At 45.9% G+C, this 20,551-nt stretch overlaps 1 protein-coding gene across 6 annotated transcripts in view; it reads left to right on the top strand.

Moving 5' to 3' along the window:
• relch (RAB11 binding and LisH domain, coiled-coil and HEAT repeat containing) overlaps positions 1-20,551 on the top strand; it is a 142,826-nt gene that overhangs the window by 86,059 nt on the left and 36,216 nt on the right. For all 6 annotated transcript variants that reach the window (XM_070880342.1, XM_070880345.1, XM_070880344.1 and 3 more), the window contains 6 exons: positions 6,493-6,564; positions 6,651-6,791; positions 6,913-7,077; positions 12,448-12,595; positions 15,459-15,615; positions 17,111-17,234. In XM_070880342.1, coding sequence (XP_070736443.1) covers positions 6,493-6,564; positions 6,651-6,791; positions 6,913-7,077; positions 12,448-12,595; positions 15,459-15,615; positions 17,111-17,234 — 807 coding nt within the window. The remainder of the gene's footprint in view (positions 1-6,492; positions 6,565-6,650; positions 6,792-6,912; positions 7,078-12,447; positions 12,596-15,458; positions 15,616-17,110; positions 17,235-20,551) is intronic.

The raw sequence follows: 20,551 nt of genomic DNA, 5'->3' as shown, positions 1-20,551 counted from the left end.
CCACTGGAGACAGGGGGAAAAAATATAAGATCCTGGAATCCTCCTACAACCCTCTGAAAATTCTGCACTCTCCTGCCTCTGGCCTCTTGTGTACCCCCACTCCCATAGCCCATCATTGGTAGCCTTGCATTCAGCTGTTTAAGCTCTACTCTCTCTCTGGAGTTTCCTCACTAAAACTCTGCCCCTTCCCCTCCTGCTTTAAGAACCCCTTTAAGACCCCACCTCTGACCAAGCTTTCAGCATCCTTCCTAAAACCTCCTTTGGCTCAGCATCCATTTTTGTCTAATTATGCTTTTGTTGCTGCACTTTGGGATGTTTTCCTACATTAAAAGCGCTACATTGATGCAGGTTGTTGTAACACCATAGTGGCAGCATGTACACCACAAAGGCAGCAGCAGCAACAACTCGTATTTATATAGTGCCTATAGCACTTCACAGGAGTGTTATAAATCAAAATTTGACACATAGCCACACAAGGGGAAATTAGGGCAGATGACCCAAAATTTAGTCAGAGGTAGGTTTAAGGAGCATCTTAAAGGAGGATAGAGATGTTTAGGGAGCAAATTCCAGAGCTTGGGGCCTCGGTAGCTGAAGGCACGGCCACCGATGTTGGAGCGATTAAAACAGGGGATGTTCAAGAGGCCAAAATTGGTGGAGCGCAGAGATCTCGGAGAGTTGTGGGGCTGGAGGAAATTGGAGGGGGCGAGGCCCTGGAGTGGTTTGAAAACAATGATGAGAATTTTAATATTCCAGGCGTTGCTGGAAAGGAAGCCAATCTAGGGTCGGCGAGCGGAAGGGGTGATGGGTGAACGGGACTTGGTGTGAGTTAGGGCACAGGTAGCTGAGTTTTGGATGACCTTGCGTTTACAGAGGGTAGAACGTAGCAGAGGCAGCCCACCACCTCAAGGAAACTAGGGACGGGCAATAACCGTGGCCTTGTCTGCATCACCCACATCCCAGCAACAAATTGTTTATAAAAAAAATATATATATATATATATATATATTGGCTACAATAACCTCCATATGTAAATATGCGTAGTTTGCATGTGTAGTGGAAAAAATACATTCATCTTCCTTGTTCTTGTGGGGAAAGGAATCATCCTGTACATAGAGCTCCTTCATGGCCTCCCTTGTTTCTATTTCCTGACCGTAAGGGCTTCAAGTGGATTTACTGTGCATGCAATGCTTCAGTGCGATGGGAAGGTAGCATTATCTTACTTGAATGTGGAAGTCATAAAGATGACCACATCTATTAGTGTCACAGCAAGGAATGATAGATTATCCAAAAATCCTTCTTTCTCCTTTCTCTCTCCTTTTAAATTAATAAATGTTTAATTATTAAGCAAATAATATATGAAATAGGAGCAGGAGTAGGCCACTCGGTCCCTCGAGCCTGCTCCGCCGTTCAATAAGATCATGGCTGATCTTTCACTTTCCTGCGCTATCCCCGTATATCTTGATTCCCTTAATATCCAAAAATCTATCGATCTGTCATAAATATACTCAACGACTGAGCCTCCATGGCCCTCTGGCGTAGAGTGTTCCAAAGGTTCACCTCTGAGTGAACAAAATTCTCCTCATCTCAGTCCTAAATGGCCGACCCCTTATTCTGAGACTGTGACCCCTGGTTCTAGACTCCCCAGCCTGGGGGGAAACATACTCCCTGCATCTACCCCATCGAGCCTTGTATGAATTTTGTATGTTTCAATGAGATCACCTCTAAGGAATATAGGCCTAGTCTACTCAATCTCTCCTCGAAGGACAATTCCTCCAATCCAAGACTTGGCACGCGCACAAGAACAGATGCTTGCACAAGTGCTTGAGATTGTAACTTTGAGAAACCACGGCAGAAGGCTGAGGTGATGGGTGATTTAAATGCCAGCATGCTTCGGCTATCTTGGTGATGTGGGCATAAGAATTAGGTACAGGAGTTGGCCATACGGCTCCTCAAGCCTGCTCCGCCATTCAATAAGATCATGGCTGATCTTCCACCTCAACTCCACTTTCCCGCCCAATCCCATTATCCCTCGATTCCGCGAGAGTCCAAAAATCTATCGATCTCGGCCTTGAATATACTCAACAACAGCCCTGTGGGGCAGAGAATTCCAAAGATTCACAACCCTCTGAGTGAAGAAATTCTCATCTCAGTCTGAAATGGCCGACCCCTTTATCCTGAGACTGTGACCCCTGGCTCTAGACTCTCCAGCCCAGGGAAACAACTTGTAAGCATCAGGGAGCCTATACTGGTTCAGAAGATGCAGGCCATGTCTGATCGGTTCATTGGATTACCTCAAAGAAGTTACAGATGTGGCTAAGGGGGTGAGCCAGTGGCTTGCTGTCTACCTGGATTTCAAAGCGGCATTTGACTTATCCCACATGATTCGCTAGGTACAAGCTTATGGATCAGATAATAACGCATCAACAAATTTGTAAATTTTTTTTTTAAACGGTCTAGATGTTGGAAATCTGAAAGAAAGACTTGCATTTATATAGAGCCTTTCACGACCACCGGACGTCTCAGCGTTTTACAGCCAATGAAGTACTTTTGGCGTGTAGTCACCGTTGTAATGTGGGAAATGCAGCAGCCAATTTGCGCACAGCAAGCTCCCACACACAGCGACGTGATAATGACCAGATAATCTGTTTTTGTTATGTTTATTGAGGGATAAATATTGGTCCCAGGACACCGGGGAGAACTCCCCTGCTCCTCTTAGATATAGTGCCGTGGGATCTTTTACGTTCACCTGAGAGCAGACGGGGCCTCGGTTTAACGTCTCATCCAAAAAACGAGAAAAATGCTGCAAACATTTAGCTGGCTTGCTTGTTGAATATTTGTTTTTGTGGAAAGTGTTGAAGGGTGGCTGAAAGGCTGACAACAAAAGCTGGTGTTGTAAGGAGAGATATCAAGAGTGGAAAACTTGCTGATAGGGACTCGGAGCTTCGTGTGGCTGTTTATAATTTTTATAAATGACCACAATATGGAATATCCCACTGCAATTTATAATTGTTACTCAAATGGAGGATTGCTTAACACTTGTACTTTGGGGAAGGCATGGGAATTCCCCTACTTTGAATCAAGTAAAGGAAGCCCTTCGGATCTAGATGTTCATCTTGATGAGTGACTAAATTTACGTCGATGTAAGTTTGAGAGAAATTCTTTCCAAAATTAGCTTAACCCACAGTTGAAAGTGCACTAATTGTTGTCCAAAACACTAGATTTGTAGACAGTTTACTCGGTGGGGGGGGGATTATTTAGTCACTATAGTAGCAACAGTTTAGTGGTTCTTTGAGTATTGTAAGTCAGTCGTCGACAAACGTTACTTTTAAGCCAAATAAACTTTATTTCCCAAGGTAGAATTAAAGTACAAACAATGTATAAAATAGCGCACAAGCCTCACTGCTTGTAAAGTCCAGCTTCCCTCAAGGGTGGGTCCTAGGTTCTCGCTGCCTAGGTGGGGTTTCCCCTCCTGGTTTATACTATTCTATAATCTGTTCCATCTCTTTGATTACACATTCGTCTGCCCTGATGATTAGTTTATTTTAAACTTTATTTTCCATGATTAGTTTATAATTGTTACTGGCTATGCTAAGGAAGGATTGACTAAACTTCAGTTTCAATTGGTAATTCATTTCTATGTTCAAGGCACCTTAACCTTGCTCTCGGGTCTTCCCAGCTTCTGTTGCCATAACCTGCATATTTCTACACTAATAGTTTCAGTACTGTTGACATCTTGTAGAAAAATATAATCCAAACTATAGAACACTGTAGGATATCCTGCACTTCAGAAAGACATGATGGGGGCGAGGTTTTATTTTACTTAAAATTTGCAGTATCTACAATGATTCCGTTTTTGTTTGTCCTGGGGTTGGGGTTGAGAGCACGTGGTCCAGACTGAGTGACGAGGATGAGAATTTTGAAATCGAGGCATTGCTTAACCGGGAGCCAATGTAGGCCGGCGGGTGATGGGTGAACGGGACTGGGAGCGAGTTAGGGCACGGGGCAGCGAGCACAGGGGGTGATGGGTGAACGGGACTTGGTGCGAGTTAGGGCACAGGGCAGCGAGCACAGGGGGTGATGGGTGAGCGGGACTTGGTGCGAGTTAGGGCACGGGGCAGCGAGCACATGGGGTGATGGGTGAGCGGGACTTGGTGCGAGTTAGGACATGAGGCAGCAGAGTTTTGGAACCTGAGGTGCAAAGCAGAGGAATATGTATTAACCTCACCTAATCCCCCCCGCCCCCCAAAAAAAATTCAAGTAGAAAATCATGGATTATATTGCAGTTTTCTTCCTTGGAGCATTTGGTAAAACCTGATGTCTGTGACGTTAATCTAGAAATAAAAGCATTTTTGTTAAAGGGGTCAAGCGAGGAAATAGAACAAACTTCACCCATTCGTGACATTGGTTAATACTGTGTTTGAGAGCTTCTCAGTATCACGGTGTGTTTGTGAAAGGGTCAACCAGAATGTGTTGCGTGTCCGTATGTAAATTAGCCCTTGTGATTGCCTGGCAGTTCCGGGGAATTCCGGACTTCCCTGAGCCAGCCTTGTTTACTTTGTTTTCAGTTTACTTTGCTGATGCTGAAAATTCCATGTGTGTGATAGCTGCTTGCCTTTTATGGACACAGTGTTGCTGATGATAAAGATGAGATGCAGACTTGCATTTATATAGTGCCTTTCATGACCACCGGATGTCCCAAAGTGCTTTACAGCCAATTAAGCACTTTTTGAAGTGTAGTCACTTGTAATGTGGGAAACGCAGCAGCCGATTTGCGCACAGCAAGCTCCCACAAACAGCAATGTGATGATGACCAGATGATCTGTTTTTGTAATGTTGATTGAGGGATAAATATTGGCCCCAGGATACCGGGGAGATAACTCCTGCTCCTCGTCAAAATAGTACCATGGGATCTTTGACTTCACCTGAGAGGGCAGACGGGGTCTCGGTTTAAGGTCTCAACCGACAGTGCAGCTCTCCCTCAGCACTGCACTGGGAGTGTCAGCCTAGATTTATGTGCTCAAGTCTCTGGAGTGGAACTTGAACCCGCAACCTTCCAACTCCAAGGCAAGAATGCCACAGCTGACAGTGATGGGATTCCTTTATTTGTGATGGGATTCCTTCATTTGTTGTCGTGCTCATTGTCCAACAACCCAACCAAGCTTGATGCTCTTCATCGGGGCAAAGCTTTGGGCCAGACCTCAGCAGAATGGTGTTCCAGGCTGCATTTGTGTGTTCTTCATCATCACCATCAGCATCATTATCCTAGGCAGTCCCTCGAAGCGAGGATGACTTGCTTCCACGGCAAAAATGGATGAGTTCACAGGTGTTTTGAATGAAGGACCCGAACTACATCCTGAAGGGTGGAAGATGCCCTGTGCGTGAATTTTTTTTAACGTGGGGTGGCCGCTGCACACCAGCCACCACACGGGGCTTGACAGAGCGAGGTCTTGGTCCAGTGGCAAGGGTTAACCAGGACCACTGGAGACCAGCTCTGCTGCACGGGCCTAGTGCGCGCACATATCGCAGTGTGGGCTGGCCCTTGCTGCCCCTGGGCCCGAACTCACGCCTCCCCTGGGCCCCGATCACATCCCTCTACAATCTCTCTCCCCGACCTTGCCGCTCCTGCTGTGTCTGCCCACACTCCAATCACCGACCTGGACCTTGATGACATCGCTCTTCACTGCCGTCGCCCTCCTGCACCAGCTTGTGCTGCTCCCTGGAGTAGTACGCCTCCAGGCTGCACACCTCCGCTCCTTTTATGGCCCGACCTGCCGCTGATGTTCTCATGTTCTAGGACTCTGACTACAAGTTACTAGAAAGGCACCAATAAATTCTATATTTGGTAACTCGTGCATAGAAATGACTTGTAAACACAAGCTTGCAACCTCAATGGAAATGCTTTTAGATGGAATTGTCTTAATTTTCCTATTTTGTTAATGAAGTTGACTTGAAGTGTCAGCTGTGGCTCAGTGGGTAGCATCCTCACTTCTGAGTCAGAAGGTTGTGGGTTCAAATCCCACTCCAGGAACCTGAGCCCACAAAATCTAGGCTGCCACTCCCAGTGCAGTGCTGAGGCAGAGCTGCACTGTCGGAGGTGCCGTCTTTCGGATGAGACTTTAAACCCAGGCCCCGTCTGCACGCTCAAGTGGATGTAAGAGATCCCATGGCACCATTTTGAACAAGATCAGTGGAGTTGGCCCCGGTGTCCTAGGCCAACATAATCAACATAACATTAAAAAAAAAACAGATTATCTGGTCATTCACATCGCTGTTTGTGGGAGCTTGCTGTGCGCAAATTGACTGCCGCGTTTGCTACATTACAACAGTAACTACACTCCAAAAAGTATTTCATTGGCTGTAAAGCGCTTTGAGACGTCCAGTGGCCGTGAAAGGCGCTATATAAATGCAAGTCTTTAAATTGCATCAGCGCAGGGCAAAGGAAAGTGCAGAGCGTTTTATTAATTTTACGGTGTTGTTTTCCTGCCTTCTCAGATCAATCACAAGTATCCAGAGCGAAGATTGCTGGTGGCAGAAGCCTGCGGAGCACTGGCGCCCTACTTGCCTGTAAGAAACATTTGCGCCTTTCTGTTTTAAAAACACGCCAATAATTCCAGCGGTTATTGAGCTAAATTGCTGGTTCTCACTTCCAGAAAGAGATTCGCAGTTCACTGGTGCTTTCAATGCTGCAGCAGATGTTGACAGAAGATAAGGCAGACCTTGTGCGGGAGGCAGTCATTAAAAGTCTTGGTATTATAATGGCCTACATTGATGATCCTGATAAATATGTGCAGGTATGGTATTGTGCCAAGAACCTGTTGGCGGGTATAGATTTTTTGTGTTTCCAATTCAGCTCAAGTATCTTTGCCACTTTTTTTCCCGTCTGTATAAAGGGCCTTCTTTTTCCCACCGCAGGGTTTTGAACTGCAAATGTCCGCCTTAAATGATCCCTCGGAGAGGGTAATTAATGCTACGCATCAAGTTTTCCTGCCAGCTTTTGCAGCATGGACAACAGAACTGGGCAAACTCCAGTCTCATCTCATTCCGACACTGCTGAGCAACATTGAAAAAATACTCAGGGTAGGTTAAAAGAATGCATTTGTACACTGGTCCCGTTCTACCATCACCCTGTGCTCACTGACCTACGTTGGCTCCTGGTTCGGTAATGCCTCAATCTTAAAACTTGCGTCCTTGTTTTCAATTCGCTCCGTCGCCTCGCCCTTCCCGAGCTCTGTAACTGCCTCCAGCCCCTCGACATCTCTGCTCCTCCAGTTCGAGCCTCTAAGAGTTTAGAAGAATGAGAGGTGATCTCATTGAAACATACAAAATTCTTACAGGGCTTGACAGGGTAGATGCAGGGTAGGATTTTTCCGGGCTGGGGAGTCTAGAACCAGGGGTCACAGTCTCAGAATAAGGGGTCGACCAATTAGGACTGGGATGAGGAGGAATTTCTTCACTGAGGCTGGTGAATCTTTGGAATTCTCTGCCCCCGAGGGCTGTGGAGGCTCAGTCTTTGACGGAGATCGAACGATTTTTGAATATCAAGGGATATGGGGATCGGGCGGGAAAATGGAGTTGAGGCCAAAGATCAGCCGCGATCTTATTGAATGGTGGAGCAGGCTCGAGGGGCCCTATGGCCTACTCCTCCTAATTCTTCTGTTATCCCTGATTTTAATGGCTCCACCATCGGCGGCAGTGCCTTCAGACCCTGGAATTCCCAACCTAAACTTCTTTCTCTCTGTTTAAGATGCTCCTTAAAACCTACCTCTGACCAAGCTTTTGGTCGCCATCTTGTGTGGCTCGGTTTCAAATGTTGTTTGATAACGCTTCTGTGAAGCGCCTTGGGGACGTTCTGGGTGCTATATAAATACAAGTTGTTCTCGCTTAATTAGTATCTGCCCTGGAGAGTGAAGGAAATAAGAACGGAGAGGTTGGGGGGAAGGGGCAATGATGCAACATGCTTTTAAACAACAACAACAACAACAACAACTTTTATATAGCGCCTTTAACGTGGTAAAACGTCCCAAGGTGCTTCACAGCAGTGTATTATAGGACAAAACAAATAAATTTGACACCGAGCCACCTAAGAAATTCCGGCAGATGGTCAAAAGCTTGGTCAAAGACGTCGGTTTTAAGGAGTGTCTTAAAGGAGGAAAGAGAGTTAGAGGGACGGAAAGGTTTAGGGAGGGAGTTCCAGAGCTTTGGGGCCCAGGCAACAGAAGGCACGGCCACCGATGGTTGAGCGATTATAATCAGGAAAGAAGCACAGACATCTTGGGGGGGGGGGGGGGGGGGGAATGGAGGCTGGAGGAGATTAGAGATAGGAAGGGGAGAGGCTATGGAGGGATTTGTAAACAAGGATGAGAATTTTGAAATCGAGGCGCTGCTTAACCGGGAGCTAATGTAGGTCAGCGAGCACAGGGGGTGATGGGTGAGCGGACTTTGTGTGAGTTAGGACACAGGGCAGCCGAGCTTTGGATGACCTCTGGTTTACGTAGGGTAGAGTGTGGGAAGCCAGCCAGGAGTGCGTTGGAATAGTCACGTCTAGAGGTAATAAAGGAATGGATGAGGGCTTCAGCAGCAGATGAGCTGAAGCGGGCGATGTTACGGAGGTGAAGATAGGCAAAAAGCTTTACTTCGAGTGTGGCTATGAATTGTTTTAAAATGCTGCTTTAGTTGGAAACTACTTGTGAATTGTACTGCTCAGTTACACTTAATGTGTTTTGTCTGGTTATGATTCTGAATGTAATCAAACTGATAGCTTCAGGTAGATTTGGGTTGTATATCACCTCATTGACTCGGTGTACATTTCAGTGTAATTATTTTGCAGAGCAGATTGTTCTTTTGAGTCCTGCATGCATTTACTAATAATCAGACCTTGTAGAATGAGATGCTCAGGTAAGCTTTGTGGGAAAATAATTAAGGGAAAATGGGGTAGATTTTTGAGGGGACCACTGAGATGCACTGCACAATATTTTCTGATTATCTGCTTTATTCTATTCACTGGAGATTAAAAATTGCATTTGTCCAAGATTCAGAGACTTCTGCTTTTAAGGACAAGCCAGAAGGTAATATTTCTTGTCTAGTCTAGGGCTTATGCAACTGGTCAAAATGGCTACTTAGATTACTGTGTCAAATTGTTTTGTGCCATTGTTGTGACTAAGAGCCTCCTACTCTGAACTCCATTTACACAATATATTCTTCATCTGAAGATTGTAAGATACGGAGGCATAGTGTTAGAGGACCAGTAACCCAGAGGCCTGGACTAATAATCCGAAGACATGAGTTCAAATCCCACCACAGCAGCTGGGGAATATAAATTCAGTTAATTAAATAAATCTGGAATTTACAAAAAAAGCTAGCGTCAGTAATGGTGACCATGAAACTACTGAATTGCCGTTAAAAACCCAACCGGTTCACTCGTATCCTTCAGGGAAGGAAATCTGCCGCCCTTACCCGGTCTGGCCTATATGCGACTCCAGACCCACAGCCATGTGTTTGACTCTTAACTGCCATTAAATGGCTGAGCGAGACACTCGGTTGTACCAAACTGCTATGACACACCACACTGACTGCAGCGGTGCAATTGGGGATGGGCAATAAATGCTGGCTTTGCCAGTAACGCCCACATCCCGTGAACAAATGTAAAAAAAAAACACACACATTCAGTATCGTGAACAGTATTGCCGTATTGGTAAACTTTACTAGTTCGTCCAAGGGGTGGACACAACTTAAATTGAGTTATTTGAGCTCAATTTTGAAGATCAGGTTATCTTTTTTTTTGTACTGGTAAAGGCTGTGTTGTGCACTGCAGCATAATGGGGAAGAGTAGTTGAAGTGAAAGGTTGTTAAGACTTGGCTTTCAGTCATACTTGCTTTGTACATCAGGGGAGCCAATCTGTGGCCCATGGGCCACATGCATTCTTCCCACCGCTTGGAATACTATAATCTGTCAGTATCCGATACTAAAAATCATAGAATGATACAGCACAGAATGGGGCCATTCGGCCCATCGTGCCTGTGGGGCTGTTTGGGAGAGCTATCCAGTTAGTCCCACTTCCCTGCTCTTTCCCCATAGTTGTTTCCCTTCGAGTACTTATCCAACTCACTTTCGAAAGTTACTATTGAATCTGCTTCCACCACCCTTTCAGGCAGCGCGTTTCAAATCCCAACAGCTTTCTGTGTAAAAATTCATTGGACACGGGTAGTACTCAAAAAGCTGGGGTTCTCCTTGGAGCAGAGAAGGCTAAGAGGAGATTTAATGGGAGTGTTTAAAATCTTGAAGGATTTAGGCAGAGTAAATCAAGAGAAACTGTTTCCACTGGCTGCAACGAGAGGGCACAGATTTGAGGTGATTGGAAAAAGAACCAGAGGAGATGCGAGGACAAACCTTTTTCCGCAGCGAGTGGTAAGGATTAGGAATGCCCTGCCTGATAGGGCGGTGGATACAGATTCAATAGTAACATTCAAAAGGGATAAATACTTGGAGAGAAAAAATTGCAGGAATATGGGGAAAGAGCGGGTGAGTGTGACTAACTGGATTGCTCTTCAAAAAAGCCTGTGCGGACTCGATGGGCCGAATGGCCCCCTTTTTGTGCTGTACCATTCTCTGATAATCCCAGAAGAAAACAGTTAGAGATTCCAACCTTCAGGATGTGGTAAGGGGGTATTTCCAGGTCAGTTACCTAAGGATACTGTGTTCTTTGGATTAATTCAGGAATATCTCCTAGAATTTGAGAGTACTAAATGAGAATCAGCATTAATTCCTGTACGAGAGATTGTGGATGACAACAACAGCAACTTGGATCTGTATAGCCCCTTTAACGTAGTGGAACATCCCGTATTGAGATTTCAAGATTTGACACCGAGCCGCGTAAATAGAAAGTAGCGCAGATGACCAAAAGCTTGGTCAACGAGGTAGGTTTGAAGGAGCGTCTTGAAGCAGGAAAGAGAGGCGGAGAGGTTTAGGCAGGGGGTTCCAGAGCTTGGGGGCCGAGGCAACAGAAGGCATGGCCACCGATGGTGGAGCGATTATAATCAAGGATGCTCAAAAGGGCAGAATTAGAGGAGCGCAGATATCTTGGGCGGGTTGAGTGGCTGGGGGAGATTAGAGACAGGAAGGGGCGAGGCCATGGAGGGATTTGAAAATAAGGGTAAGAATTTTGAAATGGAGGCATTGCTGAACCGGGAGCCAGTGTAGATCAGCGAGTACAAAGTTATTAGAATTTGTTGATGCATGGTTGAATGAAATGTAGTAAGGATTTCTAAGCTCTCCTTCTCCATTACCCTTCCTCTCCCATATAGACCTCCTTCATATATGTACGTAGACCATGACTGTTGGGCCAATTGGCTTGCTGACTCCTCTGGCACATCTTTGGAGATTTGACCTTTACATAGTGTCTTTTGTTTGCTATTTCTTCCCTTGCTATTTTTTCCCTTGTTTTAGAACAGGCCGACCACACCAGAATCTGTACAGAGCCTGGCTCAATAATGTTCAAAGGGGGCAACCCTGAATGGGGTGACTTAAACAGATAGTGACCACCTCATCGCCATCCCATGGGAAGTATAAGGCATGTGTAGGAAAAACTTCACTTGAATAAAAAGAACTGTGGTAATATTGGTAATCGTGTGTCTGTTGTTGCAAGTATTTAGAACCACTAGTTTTCTAAAAATAAAAGTTGTAAATTACATGACCTGGCCAGGGGTGGGGGAAGGGAGACGCACTGTTCAGCTTTGATGGTCTGGCCATCATGGTGTGAGGCAGGCTTTTCTTGCCTGTCAATTTTGTATGTTCTAACCATGGAAGGACAAGGGCAGCAGGCGCATGGGAACACCATCACCTCCAAGTCGCACACCATCCTGACTTGGAAATATATCGGCCGTTCCTTCATAGTCACTGGGTCACAATCCTGGAACTCCCTCCCTAACAGCACTGTGGGAGCACCTTCACCACACGGACTGCAGCGGTTCAAGGCGGCGGCTCACCACCACCTTCTCAAGGGGCAATTGGGGATGGGCAATAAATGCCGGCGTTCGTTGAACGATTTAAAAAAAAAATTTTACATCAGTGATCTAGAACCTCGCACTTTTTGAACTGTATACACTTTTGAGGGACAGATATCAACGTGCTCAGAAATATTGAAATTCAGTTCATCCCCTAGTCTTAATGGATTTAAAGGTTCTAAAATAATTTGTGAACGACTTGTGAAAGAAATGTACAACACTGTCTTAATATTTGCTTTGGGTTAGTTGAAAGAATTTAAATTTGTTCAACGACATCCTTAATCTTCAGAGTACTCGAACACTTGTAGAAATGTTTTTATATTGATTTCATTAAGGTGTTGTAAGTATGCTAGTTTTTTTTTTTAAATAGCCATCAACTGAAGCTTATCTGACCCCTGCATAATTTCTAAATCCTAACTGTTTTGTTTCTGCATATTCTCCTTTTAGGATGGGGAGCATGGGCTTGATGAACATAAGCTCCACCTACATCTTTCAGCCATGCAATCACTGATCCCGCCACTCTTTGCACTGGTGCTGAAAAATGCTCCGTTTGCAAGCAAAGCAAAGCTTCATGGAGAAGTGCCACAGATTGAGGGTAGTGTATTGTTCAACCATCTACTTGTTCATAAAAATTGTGCAAATGTAGTTTTAGTGAGGCCATACTTGAATATTGCGAGCATTTTGAGTGTCAAGCGTTCAAATCGATACTGCATTTGATCACTGAGCGTGATTTGGGGGTTTAACATTCGGAGGACGTTTTTGCTTCTCGGCGCACTTTTTAAAAAAAAAAAAATTAGCCACCCAAGGATTGGTGCTCAGCGCGTGTGTGAGAGTTCCCTTTGTCATTCAGCGCCAGGCGATGCTGCTTTTACAGTATAATGAGGGATCCATTGACTGATCATAGGAGCAGGAAGGTCATACTGCAGTTGTACAGGGCCTTATTGAAGCCACACCTTGAATATTGTGTACAGTTTTGGTAGGGCGTGCAGTGAAGGTTACCCAGACTGATTCCCGGGATAGCAGGACTGACCTATGAAGAAAGACTGGATCGACTAGGCGCCTATTCACTTGAATTTAGAAGAATGAGAGGGGATCTCGTGGAAGCATATAAAATTCTGACGGGATTGGACAAGTTAGATGCAGGAAGAATGTTCCCAATGTTGGGGTCACAGTCTAAGGATAAGGGGTAAGCCATTTAGGACCGAGATGAGGAGAAACTTCTTCACTCAGAATTGTGAACCTGTGGAATTCTCTACCACAGAGAGTTGTTGAGGCCAGTTCGTTAGACATATTCAAAAGGGAGTTAGATGTGACCCTTACGGCTAAAGGGATCAAGGGGTATGGAGAGAAAGCAGGAATGGGGTACTGAGGTTACATGATCTTATTGAATGGTGGTGCAGGCTCGAAGGGCAGAATGACCTACTCCTGCACCTATTTTCTATGTTTCTGCCGCCACCATTCTCTGGTACCTTCTGCTGTACTCTCGGCGGAGGGGCCACGGAAACTCCATGGAAAAAAAAAAACATCGGCATTAACGTCGACTGTATTTTTCCAGGGTCATCTTCGAAGTTGTGAACGACAAGCGAGAGACCGTTCTTGAACCGTCGTCCTCTCCGTGTGTGCAGTACAACTGCGCCCTTAAACATTTTCTTTCAAAACATTGAGCAGCTATCGTCATTTATGTGTGTACAGTTTTGTTCTCTGTATTTAAGGAAGAATATACTTGCATTGGAGCTTGTTCAGAGAAGGTTCACTAGGTTGATTCCAGATGTGAGAGTATGACTTATGAAGAAAGGTTGAGCAGGTAGGGCCTGTACACATTGGAGTTCAGAAGAATGAGAGGTGATTTTATCGAAACATATAAGATAATGAGGGGGCTCGACAAGGTGGATGCAGAGGATATTTCCATTCATGGAAACTAAAACTTGGGAACATAGTCTTAAAATAAGGGGCCGCCCATTTAAAACTGAGGAATTTCTTCTCTGAAGGTTATAAATCTGTGGCATTCTCTGCCCCAGAGAGCTGTGGAGGCTGGGTCATTGAATATAGACAGATTTTTGAGCGATAAAGGAGTAAAGGGTTATGGGGGGTGGGCAGGGAAGTGGAACTGAGTCCATGATCAGATCACCCATGATATTGAATGGCGGAGCAGGCTCAATGGGCCAAATGGCCGACTCCTGCTCCTATTTCTTATGTTCTTACATCATGTACTAAGCAGCCAAGTAATATTTCAAAACAACAACAAACTTAAAGTGAGCCGATATTATTGATAAACCTACTACAGTGCTGATGTAGCAGACTCTTGCTTAGTGTATCTAATTTAATATTGAAGCTGGTTAGGAATGAGTGTAGGCAGATGAAATACTAACAGGACACAGTGGTTCCCATCTCTTGGACAGACGGTCTGTGTCCTCAAAAGAGGGCAGCCAGTCGAGAGCGAGGGTTGAATAATGGAGCTGTAAGCAATAATAAACATTGCTTGGATCATTGGGGAATCACAAAATTGAGAGGTATTTGTGCAAAAACATTTCTCGAGGAATTTATTTCATCGGATAGAGTCCTTGATGGGGTCAATTGTCCCTAGTCTGTGGAGGGAATGGGCTTTATATTTGTGGTGAGCCTCTAATGCCAACCTGCTTTTCTTTATTTCGTTTTGTTGCTTTAGACGTCTGATTGCCCACACACACAGTTGTAGGAATGGCAGGATCACATCTATATTTAAACTTCATACTCCGCAAAAAACAGTATGAAAGTTGCTGAGACAGACACTTCGATTTCAGTGTATGCTCCTTGCTCTTGAGACGCACAGGTTCCGATTCCAATGTATGTTTGCTTTTGGGACAAACACGAGACATGATTCCAGTGTGTACTACTAAGTGTTTCCTTAAACTTCTTGTACTAAATTTTGCCTTTGAACATTCCAAGCATACTATCAATAAATCATGGTGCATCAAAGGTACCTACAAATACTAACAGAATGACAATGTAAACTAAACAATGAGCCACTTAACCTCCTGAAATTGCTTTATTACCGCAATCAACTCTTGCCATGCATTTTATTACTGCAACACACAGGTGACAAAATTGACCCATTCGAATATGGCTGAATGACTCTGGCACCATTTGAACCTTGAACCCAGCACGTGCTATCTCTCAGACTGTGCAGCAAGCGAGGTATTCGGATAATACCGACTTTCGCTCCCACACCAACTAGTGCCCCTAATGTCACCGCGCACCCACCTGAGATCAGCAATGAGACTCGACCTGGAACGCCCCTGCCCCCGGTCTTTATAGTTCAATTACTTGGATAAATTCAGCAAGCGCACCACAGATTAAGGAAATGTAATGCGTCTTTGGACATTGTAACTAACAACTGAAATGGCAAATGTTTCCCTTACTGAAAACATGACCAATGTGTGCATCTGTCGCGAATTTAAAAAAAACACTTTTTTTTTTAGTGACCAGATTCCCTCGACCAGCTTCTCCTCTTCAAGATGTGGCAACGATCATTGGAAGCCGAGAACAGTTATCGGTGTTGTTGCAACTGTACGATAATCAGCTCGAAAATGAGGGCACGACTGGCTGGGAGAACCTTCTGTGGGTCGTCAACCAACTGTAAGTTGATCTCGTCCCACTTTCATCAGTGCCCTTTAAAATCTGCCTGCTGTGGTTGCTGAGCATCCGCAGCCCTCTGGGTTGAGAATTACAAAGCATGCCTTGTTTACAAGTAATGTGGAAAGACATAGGGGTTGAAATTGGACCTCGTTCCTGTTTTAAGCCCATGAAACAGGTGCAACAAGTCTCAATTTTGTTGCCCGACATCCTGCACCCCAAGAACGCCGGAAAAACATTCGACCCAAAATTGGGTCTGCCAATTTTTCCGGCGGCTGCTTAAAACAGGTGTTGGGCATAGGCTGAAAGCTAGCATAGTGGTCATGTTACTGGGCTAGCAATAGAGGCCTGGATTATTGATCTGGGTTCAAATCCCACCACGGCAGCTGAGGAATTTAAATTCAGTCAATTAAATACATTGGGATCAAAAAGCTAGCATCAGTAATGGTGACTACTGGTGTTGCTCGAACGGCAATTTCACTCGTCGTGTGACTAGTAGTTGCCTGCGGCGGTTCTTGAGTTAAACACCACACTAGACAATGGCAGTACCATTAATGTTCGTTTAATAGAGAAGTACAAGACCCACTACTTATACTTTATAGTTGCCCAATAGGTCCGGTCCGCACTAACACTGTTCCGTCAAGGGTCTCTTCCCTGGCACCTACTTCCGTCAAGTGTTGCTCCTAGGTTCTCACTGGACAGGCCAAACCTATCTATACCTTTCTTCTGCCTGTTCTATTCTAACCTAAACTGTCGAGTTGGCTCCGGTAAGTCTGAGGTGATCATGTCAGTAAGTCTAATGTAATCAGCTAAATTCGATGCCCATTGTTTTGCTAATGTCCAGCCGATTCACTCGTAGCCTATTGTAACACAATTGGGGTGACGAGCTTCTTTCCTGCAGAAAATTGAAAGTACATAGTGGCCTATACTTCCACAACCGGATTGTCGTTAAAAACCCAACTGGTTGACTAATGTCCTTCAGGGAAGGAAATCTGCCTCCCTTACCCGGTCTGGCCTATCTCTGACTCCAGACCCACAGCAATGCGGTTGACACTTAACTACCTTCTTCACCACAACCTTCCAATGAGTAATAAATGCTGGCCTTGCCATATCCCAGGAATTAATCAAAGAAATATTCATATACTCTCGTGCTTATTACCACACATTGTTTTGAAGACAATTCAAATATGGTACATAGCGTTTACATTTAACATATTTTAACATGGATTATTGTTAAATGTTTTCCTGGACAATGATGACGTTCTCAAATCTGAAAGATTGTCTTAAAAGAAGCTTTTAATTCGCATCCAAATTTTTCGGTGTTGATTTCTGATTTTATTGACGGTTTAAAATGTTATGTTACTAGAAACATTTAGTTGGGAGTATGCAAAATTGATAGTTCTTTACTGATCCCATTACTCATTCAGAGGTTACAGAGGGGCTAGTCACAAAAAGAATCAGAAGTTATAAGCAGCTCTCCATTTTTATTGCTTCGTAGATTACCGCACTTAATAGAAACCGTTGGCAAAATTAACGTTACCTCAACGTCCTGTGTCCATGACTTCTCCCGGTATTTCTGGAGGCTATGTCGAACGTTTGGTAAAATTTTTACAAATACAAAGGTGGGTTGATTGAAACTCTTTGTTGACAGTCTAGACGGTGGCCTTGTGTTGAACAGTTTTCATGTTATGTATGTAGAGGAATTAAGATAAGTGAGCTATGGTGTACAGAAGTTTACTCGCTAAATGTTGGGTTGGTTTAATCATCCAGATGTTGTGTTATGAGTGGATGCTTATGTATTCTGCTAACATTCAGTTTTTCCCATTCTACTATATTGCAGGAAAGGGAATGCATTTCCTTTTTAAAAAAAAAATTCTTCAGTGAGGTGGGACCTATTCAATCAGGATGATTTCTGACTAACATACAAGGTGTAATTTTCACTGCAGGCAGAGCATGCTTAAAATAGAGCATCTTATGGCTGTTGCTCAAAATACATTTTTATTGTGGTCTATCTCAGTGAATTGCAATTTGACCACCATCAACATAGAATTAAGTGATGACGGCTAAAAGAAAGACTTGCATTTATAGAGCGCCTTTCACGACCACCGGACATCCCAAAGCGCTTTGAAGCCAATGAAGTACTTTTGGAGTATGGTCACTGTTGGAATGTGGGAAACGCAGCAGCCAATTTGTGCACAGCAAGCTCCCTCAAACAGCCATGATGTAATGACCAGATCATCTGTTGTCGTTATATTGATTGAGGGATAAATATTGGCCAGGACACCGGGGATAACTCCCCTGCTCTTCTTCAAAATAGTGCCATGGGATCGGAGAGGCGACGGGACCTCGGTTTAAGGTTTCATCCGGAAGACAGCACCTCCGACAGTGCGGCACTCCCTCAGCGCTGCACTGGTGTGTCAGCCTAGATTTTTGCGCTCGATTGGGACTGGAGTGGGACCTGAACCCACAAACCACCTGACTCAGCGAGGGTGCTACCCACTGAGCCACGGCTGAAAAACGTGAATACTATCTGCTTCGTACACATGAAACTTGGTGTCACTGAATTAACATTTTGCATTACTATCGATTGAGGGTTTCCTCTTCTCTTATTACTGCACTCCTCTCTAAAGCAGCCTGTGCCTAACTGTAGGTTTGGTGGAGTTAATCTTTGGGGGGCACCAGGAGAAATTTTGCGAAATGTTCCCGAAGGAAATTAAATAAGTCTGGGTAGAATCCATGATAGAGCTGATGAAAGTCTGTGGACGAAATGTTCTTGATGGACCAAATGGCACTTAAAATGTTTTAAATTCAAGTATTTCTGTTTGGGAGCCTGAATCCAGGGGCTGTTGCCCAGGAGAAGGGGCGGAGGGCACATGAATCCCACGCTCCCTCTCAGCGGGTTTAACAGTCTCTGCTTTGTACTCTCTCCGAAGTGAAATGCCCAACATTGCGGAGGGAGGGAATCTGCAGAGCTTTATTCATAAAAACAATCCCATTTAACTTCTCGTGCCTTCTGCTATGGCTAGAAGAGAAGCCCGGACACTCGAGAGGGGACTGCCGCTATTAAAGTTGCAGGAGTGGTGCAGGTTGGCAGTGGCCGTGTATTTTTTGCCACTGTGGTATGTGCCAATGTTTACACTGGTGGGTCATCCAGCCTTTAGTCAATTTTTAAGCAGCCTTGCTCTGCAGTTAGTGCCATTAACTTATTACTCATAGATTGAACACAATATAGTAGTATAGCAACATCTTTCAAATGAGAGCACGAATGAATACCCATCCCCAATTGATGCATTCTACAATCATAGAAGTTTACAGCACAGAAGGAGGCCATTCGGCCCATCGTGTCCGTGCCGGCCGACAAAGAGCTAACCAGCCTAATCCCACTTTCCAGCTCTTGGTCCGCAGCCCTGCAGGTTACGGCACTTCAAGTGCACATCCAAGTATTTTTTAAATGTGGTGAGGGTTTCTGCCTCTACCACCCTTTCAGACAGCGAGTTCCAGACCCCCACTACCCTCTGGGTGAGGAAATTTCCTCTCTAAGCCTACCAATTAGTTTAAATTTAGGCCCTCTGGTTGTTGACCCCTCTACTAAGAGAAATAGGCCCTTTCTATCCACTATATCTCGGGCCCTCATAATTTTATGCACCTCAATGAGGTGTCCCCTCAACCTCCTCTGTTCCAAGGAAAACAAACCCAGCCTATCTAATCTGTCCTCATAGCTTAGATTCTCCACTCCTGGCAACATCCTCGTAAATCTCCTCTGTACCCTCTCCAGTGCAATCACATCCTTCCTGTAATGTGTTGACCAGAACTGCACGCAGTGCTCCAGCTGTAGCCTAACCAGTATTTTATCCAAGTTGGGATTTATTCAATGGTAACAGTCAGTTGTTTTGCTTTTAATTATGCTTTATTTTCTGGATAGTCTGAAATTTGTGTAGAAATTTGGGGTTAGAGTTTCTGCTTTGGGTGCAAGCTCCCACAAACAGCAATGTGGTAATGACCAGATAATCTGTTTTTTTGTGATGTTGATTGAGGGATAAATACTGGCCAGGACACCGGGGATAATTCCCCTACACACTCATTCAAAATTGTGCCATGGGATCTTTTCAGTCCACTTGAGAGAGCAGGCGGAGCCTCAGTTTAACATCTCATCTGAAAGACGGCACCTCCAACAGTGCGGCGCTCCCTCAGTACTGCCCCCTCCGGCAGTGCGGCGCTCCCTCAGTACTGCCCCCTCCGGCAGTGCGGCGCTCCCTCAGTACTGCCCCCTCCGGCAGCGCGGCGCTCCCTCAGTACTGCCCCCTCCGGCAGCGCGGCGCTCCCTCAGTACTGCCCCCTCCGGCAGCGCGGCGCTCCCTCAGTACTGCCCCCTCCGGCAGCGCGGCGCTCCCTCAGTACTGCCCCCTCCGGCAGCGCGGCGCTCCCTCAGTACTGCCCCCTCCGGCAGCGCGGCGCTCCCTCAGTACTGCCCCCTCCGGCAGCGCGGCGCTCCCTCAGTACTGCCCCCTCCGGCAGCGCGGCGCTCCCTCAGTACTGCCCCCTCCGGCAGCGCGGCGCTCCCTCAGTACTGCCCCCTCCGGCAGCGCGGCGCTCCCTCAGTACTGCCCCCTCCGGCAGCGCGGCGCTCCCTCAGTACTGCCCCCTCCGGCAGCGCGGCGCTCCCTCAGTACTGCCCCCTCCGGCAGCGCGGCGCTCCCTCAGTACTGCCCCCTCCGGCAGCGCGGCGCTCCCTCAGTACTGCCCCCTCCGGCAGCGCGGCGCTCCCTCAGTACTGCCCCCTCCGGCAGCGCGGCGCTCCCTCAGTACTGCCCCCTCCGGCAGCGCGGCGCTCCCTCAGTACTGCCCCCTCCGGCAGCGCGGCGCTCCCTCAGTACTGCCCCCTCCGGCAGCGCGGCGCTCCCTCAGTACTGCCCCCTCCGGCAGCGCGGCGCTCCCTCAG

The sequence above is a fragment of the Pristiophorus japonicus genome, chromosome 5 (genome assembly GCF_044704955.1).
Source record: "Pristiophorus japonicus isolate sPriJap1 chromosome 5, sPriJap1.hap1, whole genome shotgun sequence".
Classification (NCBI taxonomy): Eukaryota; Metazoa; Chordata; class Chondrichthyes; family Pristiophoridae; genus Pristiophorus; species Pristiophorus japonicus.
The sequence above is the reverse complement of the archived record's forward strand: the minus strand, read 5'-3'. Positions and strand labels throughout refer to the sequence as shown.